This window comes from Neomonachus schauinslandi, chromosome 1 (genome assembly GCF_002201575.2).
Source record: "Neomonachus schauinslandi chromosome 1, ASM220157v2, whole genome shotgun sequence".
Lineage (NCBI taxonomy): Eukaryota > Metazoa > Chordata > Mammalia > Carnivora > Phocidae > Neomonachus > Neomonachus schauinslandi.
In genome coordinates, this window is record NC_058403.1 from 125,220,257 (window position 1) to 125,232,866 (window position 12,610).

At 41.3% G+C, this 12,610-nt stretch overlaps 1 protein-coding gene and 1 pseudogene across 2 annotated transcripts in view; both read left to right on the top strand.

Moving 5' to 3' along the window:
- TOPBP1 (DNA topoisomerase II binding protein 1) overlaps positions 1-12,610 on the top strand; it is a 77,188-nt gene that overhangs the window by 24,028 nt on the left and 40,550 nt on the right. For both annotated transcript variants that reach the window (XM_044920434.1, XM_044920436.1), the window contains 2 exons: positions 7,824-8,140; positions 8,793-8,965. In XM_044920434.1, coding sequence (XP_044776369.1) covers positions 7,824-8,140; positions 8,793-8,965 — 490 coding nt within the window. The remainder of the gene's footprint in view (positions 1-7,823; positions 8,141-8,792; positions 8,966-12,610) is intronic.
- On the top strand, positions 11,523-12,508 carry LOC110570840 (annotated as a pseudogene).

The window sequence follows — 12,610 nt, forward strand, 5'->3', positions numbered from 1 at the left end:
GAGAAAATTAGATGTTGGGGTGTTGACCTATTTTTATTGATTTTGAGGGGGGTTCTCTGTGCCTCCTGGATTTTGATGCCTGTTTCCTTCCCAAATTAGGGAAGTTCTCTGCTATAATTTGCTCCAATATACCTTCTGCCCCTCTCTCTCTTTCTTCTTCTTCTGGGATCCCAATTATTCTAATGTTATTTCATCTTATGGTATCACTTATCTCTCGAATTCTGCCCTCGTGATCCAGTAGTTGTTTATCTCTCTTTTTCTCAGCTTCTTTATTTTCCATCATTTGTTCTTCTGTAGCACTAATTCTGTCTTCTGCCTCATTTATCCTAGCAGGTAGAGCCTCCATTTTTGATTGTACCTCATTAATAGCCTTTTTGATTTCGACTTGGTTAGATTTTAGTTCTTTTATTTCTCCAGAAAGGGTTTCTCTAATAACTTCCATGCTTTTTTCAAACCCAGCTAGTATCTTTAAAATCATCATTCTGAACTCTAGTTCCTACATCTTACTAATGTCCATATTGATTAGGTCCCTGGCAGTCAGTACTGCCTCTTGTTCTTTTTGTTGAGGTGATTTTTTCCGTCTTGTCATTTTGTCCAGAGGAGAACAGATGAATGAGAGAACAAAATGCTAACAGGGTAACAACATCCCCAGAAAATATACACTAAACAAGTCAGAAAAGACCTGAAACCGGGGGAGAAGAAAGGGAAAGAAAGAAAAAAGAAAAAAAATAGAAAAAGATAAAAACAAAACAAAAACAGTATGATCAGATATGATCAGGCTGGTGCATAGATCAGTGCCACACACTAGATTTTGGGTGTATTTTGGTCTGTTAGAAGAAAGTGCCTCCCAAAATTTTAAAAAAAGAAAAACTTATATATGTACAAAAATAAGGGTAAATACGATGAAGGGATGGAATGACTGTAAAGATGAAAATTATAAAAGATTTTATAAAAGGAATTGATAAGTTGGTTGAAAAAAGAAGAGGATTTAAAAAAAAAAAAAGGGAGAATGTGATCAGGCAGGAGGAGACCAGAACAAAGCCATACACTAAAGACTTAGGGTATATTTTGATCTGTTAGAAGAAACTGTATCTCAAAATTTTAAAGAGAGAACAACTTACATACATATACCAAAAATAAGGGTAACTATTATTAAGGCATAGAATATGACTCTAAAAATGAAAAATAAAAAGTATTTTTTAAAAAAAGGGATTGATAAGATGTTGGTTGAAAAAGGGAAAAAGAAAAATTAAAAAAAAAATTAACTTTGAAAGACTAAAGAAGCATGGTAAAAAAGCCATGAATTCTATGTGCAGTGTTCCCCTAGCACTGGAGTTCTGCTGTTCTCATCGGTAAACTTGGTCTTGGCTGGCAGTTCTTGCTGATCTTCTGGGGGAGGGGCCTGTCGCAGTGGTTTTCAAATGTCTTTGCCAGAGGCGGAATTGCCCCACCCTTGCCAGGTGGGCTAAGTAATCTGCTCGGGTTTGCTCTCGGGAGCTTTTGTTCCCTGCAACTTTCCGTACAGCTTTGGAGGCCGAGAGTGAAAATGGCGGCCTCCCAATCTCCACCCCGAGATGCTGAGAACTCGGGGCCCCACTCCTCAGTGAGCCCCCAGAGAAAAGCAGTCAATCACTCCCATCTCCCAGGTCTCTGGCTGCACTCCGTGCTCACCCAGCCTGTGACCGAGCGTTTCTCTCTCTGGCTCACGACCCCGTGTGGAGTCTCCAAACCCAGCAGATCCCTGTGGTGCGCTCCTGCGCCGCTCCTCCCAGGGGAGGAAGGGGAGTCTCCCCAGATCTGCCACTTGTTGGGTCCCTGCTGGAAGCGCAGTGGCCCTACTGTGCCACAGATCCCAGTTTATGGCAACCCCGAGCTGAGAGCCCGAGCTGAGAGCCCGCGCCTCGGCTCTGTCTCTGTAGCCGGCTTCCCTGCTCCAATACCTGGGAGCTCTGCTGCACTCAGGCACCCCCGGTCTTTCTGTGACCCCGAGGGTCCTGAGACCACACTATCCCACGAGGTTTCTACCCCCCGCTTAGCCACTGGAGCGACGTACCTCAGCAGAGCCAACTTCTTAAAGTTCCAATTTTGTGCTCTGCAGCTCTATCACTTGCCTACGGTATCAGCTGATGGAGGCCCCCTCCCCCACCGTCTATCCTCCCGAATATCGCCTCGGATTCACTTCTCCGCACATCCTACCTTCCAGAAAGTGGTCCCTTTTCTGTTCAGAGAGTTGTTGCTATTCTTTTCTTCGATCTTCTGTTGAGTCTGTAGGTGTTCAGAATGGTTTAATCCCTATCCAGCTGAATTCCTGGGACCAGACGAAATCCAGGTCTCCTACTACTCTGCCATCTTGCTCTGCCCCAAGTATTTTGTAGTTCTTAAAGCAGAATTATTTTTGGGAGAGCTTGTTCAGTATTAGACTTATCAAGAAGTGTGTGTTGGGCTTCTAAATGAGATCTGTTTGAAAAGGGGGTTCTATTATCCAAATAAATGGAAAGGACTGCTGTAGAACATCTAATTTATTCTGAGTCACTTAATAACTTCAGGGTTTTATGACAGAGTCTTGACTCTGGGAAAGAAACTGAGGATTGCGGATGGGAGGTGGGGGGGGATGGGGTAACTGGGTGATGGGCCTTAAGGAGGGCATGTGATGTGGTGAGCACTGGGTGTTATATGCAACTGATGAATCATTGAACACTACATCAAAAACTAATGATGTACTATACGTTGGCTAATTGAATTTAAATAAATAAAAAAATTGTCAAAGAAATAAAAACTTCAGGGTTTTACTTGCAGTTTGTAAGAACTTAGTATTGCTAGTTTGTTTTTATAGTACTAGTTTAAAATTCCTCGTGGTTTCCATCTTCCCTCTCACCAGCAGTATATAGACATTAAACAGAGTTGTTTCTTTTGCCTTCTAGGTGTGATTACAAAGTAATTATAAAGGGAAAAAAAACTTTTTATGTTTTATATTAAGAATAGCTATTTTAGGGGCACATGGGTGGCTCAGTTGGTTAAGCGACTGCCTTCGGCTCAGGTCATGATCCTGGAGTCCCAGGATCAAGTCCCACATCAGGCTCCCTGCTCAGTGGGGAGTCGGCTTCTCCCTCTGACCCTTCCCCCTCTCATGCTCTCTCTCTCTCATTCTCTCTCTCTCAAATAAATAAATAAAATTTGAAAGAAAAGTATAGCTATTTTATTTTTAAAGATTTTATTTATTTGAGAGAGAGTACATGAGCGATGGGGAGGTGGAGAGAGGGAGAAGCAGACTCCCTGCTGAGCAGAGAGCCCGACGTGGGGCTCGATCCCAGGACCCCAAGATCATGACCTGAACCGAAGGGAGCTGCTTAACCAATTGAGGCACCCAGGTGCCCCCAAAATAGCTATTTTAAAAACTATAGGAGCGATAACTATGTTATCGCCTTTGTATGTCATATCACCTTTGTTTCCATCTAAGCTTATTCATCCTCCGATATCTCTAAAATTATAAATACACTCATGTCTCTTATTCTCTATAGTATGAAACTGAGGTCAAAGAGTCTCCTGACCTACTGATCAGTAAACGCTTTAGATAAAACTGTTCTTCTTCAGAGTGTCAATAAGAGTAATTTAAATACTTTTATGAAGTAGGAAAGTTTTATTTATAAAGATTTACAACTTTTTTTATATGGCAAGAATTAGTTTAAAAATTAAAATGTTAATGTCTTTTGGAGATGAGGATAGAAATAAGAAGATGGCACTTAATATAACATAATGTTACGGTCTCTGAAGTCAGATAGCCTTTGGTTTATGTCTCATTCTACCACTTAACTATATGACTTCAGGCAAGTTACTTAACCTCTTTAAGCCTGAGATTCTCGTTGAAGAAAGAGTATAGATAAACCATAGTGGGGTGCCTGGGTGGCTCATTTGGTGAAGCATCTGACTCTTGATTTCAGGTCAGGTTATGATCTCAGGGTCTTGAGGTCAAGCCCCATGTCAGACTGCACTCAGTGAGGAGTCTGCTTCTCTTCCTCTTCCCTCTGCCCCTCCCCCCCTCTCGTGCACGGGTACGTGCTCTCTCTCTCAAATAAGAATAAATAAATCTTTAAAAAAAAAAAAAGATAAACCAGTAGTATCATCATCAGAGTATCACGAGCATTAATTACATACATGTAAAGCACCTCAGTACACTGCCTGCATAGGCGAATAAATGAAGAATCCTTGAATAACTTCCAGGCTTCTTGAGATCTCATAAAGTAGGGCTTGGCAAATTTACTTTGTAAAGGAACGGACAGTAAATACTTTAGTCTTTGTCAACCATGTTTTGTCTCTGTACATATTCTATTTTGTTTGGGTTCTGCTTTTTACAACCATTTAAAAATGTAAAAAACATTCCTTTTTTTTTTTTTTTAAGATTTTATTTGAGAGAGAGAGTGAGCACAAGCACGGGGGTGGGGTGGGGGGAGGAGGGAGGGTTGCAGAGGAAGATGGAAAAGCAGGGAGCCGAACTTGAGCCTCAGTCCCTGGACTCCAGGATCGTGACCTGAGCCAAAGACAGCCGCCTCATAAAGCCATTTTTTTAAAGATTTTATTTATTTGTCAGAGAGACAGAGCACAAGCAGGGAAAACAGCAGGCAGAGGGAGAAGCAGGCTCCCCGCTGAGCAAGGAGCCCAATGTGGGACTCAGTCCCAGGACCCTGGGATTATGACCTCAGCCAAAGGCCAATGCTTAACTGACTGAGCCATCCAGGTGTCCCGCATAAAAGCCGTTCTTAACTCACAGGCTGCAGGCCCAGTTTGGCCCCTAGGCTGTAGTTAGCCAGTCCCTGTACACAGCACACTAGAGTTATCAAAAACTAAGTTTTTACCTTTTTTTTTTAATTTAAATTTTACTTAGTGAACATATAGTGCAATATTGGTTTCAGGAGTAGAATTCAGTGATTCATCACTTACAACACCCAGTGCTCATCACAAGTGTCCTCTTTAATATGCATCACTGATCTAGCCCATTTCCCTCCATCAACTCTCAGTTTGTACTGTATCCTTAAGAGTCTCATCTGGCTTGTTTCCCTTTCTCCTTTTTTAATTTTCCCTGTTTCCATATGTTCATTTGTTTTCTTTCTTAAATTTCACATATGAGTGAAATCATTTGGTATTTTGTCTTTTTCTGACTGACTTATTTCACTTAACATAATACACTCTAGTTCCATCCACGTCTTTGCAAATGGCAAGATTTCATTTTTTTGATGGCTGAGTTATATTCCATTGTGTGTGTATATACACACCACATCTTCTTTATCCATTCATCTTTTGATGGACGTCTGGGCTCTTTCCATGGTTTGGCTATTATGGGCATTGCTGCTATAAACATTGGGGTGCAGGTGCCCTTTCAGATCACTGCATTTGTATCTTTGGGGTAAATGCCCAGTAGTGCAATCGCTGGGTCATAGGGTAGATCTATTTTTAACTTTTTGAGGAACCTCCATACTGTTTTCCAGAGTGGTTGCACCAGTTTACATTCCCACCAACAGTGTAAAGGGTTCCCCTTTCTGTGCATCCTCGCCAACACCTGTTGTTTCTTGTGTTGTTAATTTTAGCCATTCTTGCAGGTGTGAGGTGGTGTCTGATTGTGGTTTTGATTTGTATTTCTCTGATGGTGAGTGATGTTGAGCATCTTTTCGTGTGTCTGTTAGCCATCTGGATGTCTTCTTTGGAAAAGTGTCTATTCATGTCTTCTGCCCATTTCATTACTGGATTATTTGTTTTTTGGGTGTTGAGTTTGATAAGTTCTTTATAGATTTTGAATACTAACACTTTGTCTGATATGTCATTTGCATATATCTTCTCCCATTCCGTAGGCTGCCTTTTAGTTTTGTTGACTGTTTCCTTTGCTGTGCAAAAGCTTTTTATCTTGATGAAGTCCCAATAGTTCATTTTTGCTTTTGCTTCTCTTGCCTCCAGCAGCGTGTCTAGTAAGAAGTTGCTAGGCCGGGCGCCTGGGTGGCTCAGTTGGTTAAGCGGCTGCCTTCGGCTCAGGTCATGATCCTGGAGTCCCGGGATCGAGTCCCGCATCGGGCTCCCTGCTCAGCAGGGGGTCTGCTTCTCCCTCTGCCCTCTTCCCTCTCGTACTCTCTGTCTCTCATTCTGTCTCAAATAAATAAATAAAAAAAATCTTTAAAAAAAAAAAAAAGTTGCTAGGCCAAGGTCAAAGTGGATGCTGCCTGTATTCTCCTCTAGAATTCTGACAGTTTCCTGTCTCAACATTTAGGTCTTTCATCCATTTTGATTTTTGTGTATGGTGTAAGAAAGTGGTCCAGTTTCATTCTTATGCATGTTGCTGTCCAGTTTTCTTTCCCAACAGCGTTTGTTGAAGAGACTTTTTTCCACTGGATATCCTTTCCTGCTTTGTTGAATATTAGTTGACCATATACTTGTGAGTCCATTTCTGGGCTCTCTATTCTGTTCCATTGATCTATGTGTCTGTTTTTGTGCCAGTACCATACTGTCTTGATGACTACAGCTTTGTAATAGAGCTTAAAATCCAGAATCATGCCTCCAGTTATGTTTTTCTCTTTCAAAATTGCTTTGGCTATTTGGGGTCTTCTGTGGTTCCATACAAACATTACGATTGTTCCAGCTCTGTGAAAAATCTGGTCGTATTTTGATAGGGATTACATTAAATGCATAGATTGCTTTGGGTAGTATAGACATTTTAACAGTGTTTGTTCCTCCAATCCATGAGTATGGAATGTTTTTCCATTTCTTTGTGTGCTCTTCAATTTCTTTCATAAGTGATCTCTAGTTTTCAGAGTACAGATCTTTTACCTCCTTAGTTAGGTTTATTCCTAGGTATCTTACTGTTTTTGGTGCAATTGCAAGTGAGCGATTCCTTGATTTCTTTTTCTGCTGCTTCATTATTGGTGTATAGACATGCAACAGATTTCTGCACATTGGTTTTATATCCTGCAACTTTGCTGAATTCATGTATTAGTTCTAGCAATGTTTTGGTGGTCTTTCAGGTTTTCTGCGTATTGTATCATGTCGTCTGCATAGTGAAAGTTTGACTTCTTCCTTGCCATTTTGGAGCCTTTTATTTCTTTTTGTTGTGTGATTGCTGAGGCTAAGACTTCCAGTAGTATGTTAAATAGTACTAAGTTTTTACCTTTTAAACTTCTAGCCTTGAATCGCCAGTGTTTATTGCATATTAGGGACTATATATATTTTGTTACTGACATTTATGTTTTTTTCTTCTAATTATCAGCCAACTTGATTCTGAAATGTAATAGTTGAGACTATTTGCTTGGGTCCTTCATCAGTTGTTCTCTTAAATCCATGTTGTAGTAGCTAAGCAGCTATAATCTCAATATGAAAATTTTAGGAGGTTTTTGAAAGATAAGGAACCATAAAAAGCAATAACCATAATTCTCTTATTATATTTATACAGTTATTTCCACGTGAAGGGCTTGACCACTTAGGCCATTACTTCTGTTTTTTCCTTAATGATATTTTCTCAATTCTGGTGTGAATTAGCAAAACCAGTTTGGGGACTGAGACAGGCCCAGGGAGTTACTAGAGCTTCATAATTTTCAATTAATTGGAGTTTCTAGTATACTAGGAATACCTAGAACAGTGACATGATTGCTGTTGTCATTCCTAATGGAAGATGGAAATAATGACAGTACTCTTGGTAGCCAAGAAAATGGGATGAGTTTGTACCCTTTCCTCATTGTGTACTTACTGAGCCTTAGTTTTTGTGACTGTGGTCACAGTTCTCAGGCTTCATGTTACCTTTAAGTGTAAGATAAATTTTCTGCTAGATGACATTTCTTTTTCTCTTTCAGTTGAAGCTGTGAAGTCTGAAGTTGAGCCCTTCAATGACTCTACTCATATTTCTCTGCAAGAAGAAAATCAGTCTTCTGTCACTCATTGCCTCCCTGACGCTTCTACAATTACTGAAGAAGGTTTATTTAGCCAAAAGAGTTTCCTTGTTTTGGGGTTTAGTAATGAAAATGAATCTAATATTGCAAATATCATAAGAGAAAATGCTGGAAAAATCGTGTCCCTTCAGAGCAGAATTGTTGCTGATTATGCTGTGGTTCCGCTACTGGGGTGTGAAGTAGAAGCAACTGTGGGAGAAGTTGTCACAAATACGTGGCTGGTAAGAAAACCCTGTAGCAGTTGAAATGTAGTGTTGAAGGATATCAGGTGCTGAGAGTGTTAATATTTATTTCCTAAGCAATTCAGTTTAGGTAAATTGGTGTTTGAGCAAGGTTTAGATTTTGAGTTTAGCAAAGGGAATTGTAAGAGGAAAATATGCAAGTTTTCTTGGCCCCAGTTCTGGCAGAGTAGAGCTTATTGTTTCCCTGGGGCCACAGCAGCAGCATTCCTTCTTAAGATGTTACCCCAGGTCATCTCATACTATTTCAGTCCTCCCTGTTTTCTCACAACCAAAGCATAGGTGCACTTTTGTATTGTTCTTTTTTATTGGCTGAACACTGGTAATTTCACCATTTTTTTTTAACTTTCCAAGAGTTAAGAGGAAAATTTATAAACTAATACTTGGGGAGAAATTAAATTTACTATAATATTTAGTAAGTTAAATGATAAACCTGCCTGATCTTAATATCCTGTGTAACGAATTAATTTTTTTAATATAATGTGAAATGTATTGAGAATGAGCATACACAAGGTTATTTTCAAGTAAAATCGCTTTTCATGTAAACTAAAATTACTGCTACTGTTACTAAACCGGCGTTAACCACTAGTTGCTTATTTCAGGTTGCTGTTCTTGTGTCTCTTGTTTTTAAAAGGTAACTTGTATAGACTATCAGACTTTAATTGATCCAAAGTCAAATCCTCTCTTCATGCCAGTCCCAGTAATGGCAGGAATGACTCCTTTAGAGGATTGTGTTATTTCGTTCAGCCAGTGTGCAGGAGCAGAAAAAGATTCATTGACATTCTTAGCAAATCGCCTTGGAGCAAGGTATGTAGTATTTTTTGTGCACTTGCTATCATGGTGTACCTTTTGACTTATTGGTGAACATTCAAACTGGAATTGGGCTGGGTGTCTTTATAATGTTTATGGGTAGTGTGTCGTGTACCTGTGTGATGGCTCAGTACTACTAGATGGATACCTGGCAAAGGTTCAGACCATGGGCATTAGTGCTTACCTACCAGGAAAGGGAATATGTAAAGCTGATACAAGGGCCGTTATTGAATATTGCACATCCAAGCATTATTCCCTTCCATGGGCCATATGGGAGATTTATTCTTTTTCAGTAATGAATACTTGGGAAGGAAAAATAAGTACTTGAAAATTACTTCCAAAATTCAAATTAGCCCAACCCCTAAGTGAACAACCTTAGGTGGTAACTGTTTTAAAAGGAAGTAGAAAAGTTATATCAGTAAATGTAAATGAAATCAACTTTTATTTTAAAAAACAGTTCTTTTTTGGGGCGCCTGGGTGGCTCAGTTGTTAAGCGTCTGCCTTCGGCTCGGGTCATGATCCCAGGGTCCTGGGATTGAGCCCCGCATCAGGCTCTCTGCTCCGCGGGAAGTCTGCTTCTCTCTCTCTCCCACTCCCCCTGCTTGTGTTCCCTCTCTCGCTGTGTCTCTCTCTGTCAAATAAATAAATAAAATCTTTAAAAAATAATAAAATAAATAAAAAACAGTTCTTTTAGATTAGATCTTGAAGCAACACTTAAAATGACTTTAAAGAGACAGACCTAAAACAAATTGATTCAGAATATCTGGAAAAAAAAAAGATGGGCAAAGGTATGTCAAAGAAATGCAAACAAAGGAAAGGAGGGGTTGCAGTTCTAATGTCAGACAAGTTTGGATTCAAATGAAAAAGCATTAAGTAAGAAAAAGGAGAGCATTGTAAATAGCTATTCACACTGAAGTTAAAATATATATATGCCAAAAAGAACATGACTATCATCCATAAAACGAAAACATTAGGAGATACAAGGTGGAATCAACAGAAATACATTACTTGTAGGAGACTTTAATTTCCATCTTTTATTTCATAAGAGGTCACATAGAAAACAGGGAAGGATCTAGATTTCAACAGCATAGTCATCTACCCTGAAACAGAAAACATACCTTTTCAAGTGCCTGTAGAACACTTAGAAACATTGCCTATAAAGAAATTGGCCACAAAGAAAACCTCAGTAAATTCCCTGAAGTAGAAAGAGTACAGACCATACTCTCTAATCATGATGCAAAAAGACTAGAAATAAATAGTATAAATAGAAAATGAAAAGACCTGGGGTGCCTGGGTGGCTCAGTTGGTTGAGCAGCTGCCTTCGGCTCAGGTCATGATCCCAGAGTCCTGGGATCCAGCCCCACGTCGGGCTCCCTGCTCGGCGGGGAGCCTGCTTCTCCCTTTCCCTCTGCCTGCCACTCTGCCTACTTGTGCTCTGTATCTCTCTGTCAAATAAATAAATAAAAAATATCTTTAAAAAAAATGAAAAGACCTTATAAACTGGACATTTTAGAACTATTTCATAACTCTTGGTTCCAAGAGGAATTCAAACCCATTTATAAGCCTAGAAATCATTATCAACAGTTCTTTACAATGGTAATAAGCAATCCCAGTGCCCAGATTGTGATCCAAAAATACCATTTCCTGCTAAAAGAAACTAAAATGTAAAGAAATGATTAATTCCGGGGGCGCCTGGGTGGTTTAGCCCCTTAGGCATCTGCCTTTGGCTCAGGTCTTGATCCTAGTGTCCTGGGATCGAGCGCCACATCATGCTCCCTGCTCAGTGGGGAGCCTGCTTCTCCCTCTCCCTCTACCCACCCCCCCCACTCATGCTCACTTGCTCTCTCTGTCTCTCTGCACTCTCTCTCTCAAATAAATAAAGTCTTTTAAAAAAATTAATTCCAGGTCTGGGGCAGAAAAGGTATCAGTGAGTATGGAACATTTTGTCAGACCAGATAGCAAGAACTGCTAAGGAAGTTGTGTCAAAAGGACCTCCACTGGACAAAGACAGGAAAATTTAAGTATCACTAAAGGGAATAATAGCAGTGGATCCAAACACATCAAATAATGTTTAAATCATGATTTCATAATGACTTCCAAACAAAGCTAATTGGTCATGTTTGAAAGATGCTGGGAAACCAGCCCATTATTTAAAAACTGTCAGATAAAGTGAAAGGATCAAGTATTTATCCTGCCTTTCCTATGTAATCTGTATCAGAGTACTGTAATAATGGATAAGACAGTTTCTCTTTAAGAGGTATTCCAACAAATAAATGAAGAAGGGTAGGGTTATAACTCCTGATGAATGAAAACATCTAGGCCCTGAAAATCAATAATCACATAATAAAAAGGAAAACAGACATTATATGCCTCCTGATGAAGAACACACTACCACCTTAAAGTGGCCTTACCAAAATGATAAAACCTCAATCTGATGAAGTTTCTAGATCCAACTACTGATTTATAAGAAATAGGAGAATAGGCTCTCTGCTCCTCCCTGTTCGACAGACAGCCGCATCTTCTGGTGCAGTGCCAGCCACGTCCCTGAGACACTATGGTGAAGGTCGGAGTGAACGGATTTGGCCGTATTGGGTGCCTGATCACCAGGGCTGCTTTTAACTCTGGCAGAGTGGATGTTGTTGCCATCAATGACCCCTTCATTGACCTCAATTACATGGTCTACATGTTCCAGTATGATTCCACCCATGGCAAATTCCACGGCACAGTCAAGGCTGAGAACGGGAAGCTTGTCATCAGTGGAAAGTCCATCTCCCATCTTCCAGGAGCGAGATCCCGCCAGCATCAAATGGGGTGATGCTGGTGCTGAGTATGTTGTGGAGTCCACTGGGGTCTTCACCACCATGGAGAAGGCTGGGGCTCACTTGAAGGGCAGGGCCAAGAGGGTCATCATCTCTGCTCCTTCTGCCAATGCCCCCATGTTCATGATGGGTGTGAACCATGAGAAGTATGACAACTCCCTCGAGATTGTCAGCACTGCCTCCTGCTCCTCTGGCCAAGGTCATCCATGACAACTTCGGCATTGTGGAGGGACTCATGACCACCATCCATGCCACCACTGCCACCCAGAAGACCGTGGACGTCCCCTCTGGGAAGCTGTGGCGCGACGGCCGAGGGGCTGCCCAGAACATCATCCCTGCTTCCACTGGCGCTGCCAAGGCTGTGGGCAAGGTCATCCCTGAGCTGAACGGGAAGCTCACTGGTATGGCCTTCCGTGTCCCCACCCCCAACGTGTCCGTCGTGGATCTGACCTGTCGCCTGGAGAAAGCTGCCAAATACAACGACATCAAGAAGGTGGTGAAGCAGGCATCAGAGGGCCCCCTCAAGGGCATCCTGGGGTACACTGAGGACCAGGTTGTCTCCTGTGACTTTAACAGTGACACCCACTCCTCCACCTTCGATACCGGGGCTGGCATTGCTCTCAGCGACCACTTTGTCAAGCTCATTTCCTGGTATGACAATGAATTTGGCTACAGCAACCGGGTGGTGGACCTTATGGTCTACATGGCCTCCAAGGAGTAAGAGCCCCCTGGACCACCAGCCCCAGCGAGAGCAAGAGGAAGAGAGAGGCCCTCAGCTGCTGGGGAGTCCCTGCCCCAACTTATCCCCCAAAACACTGAGAAT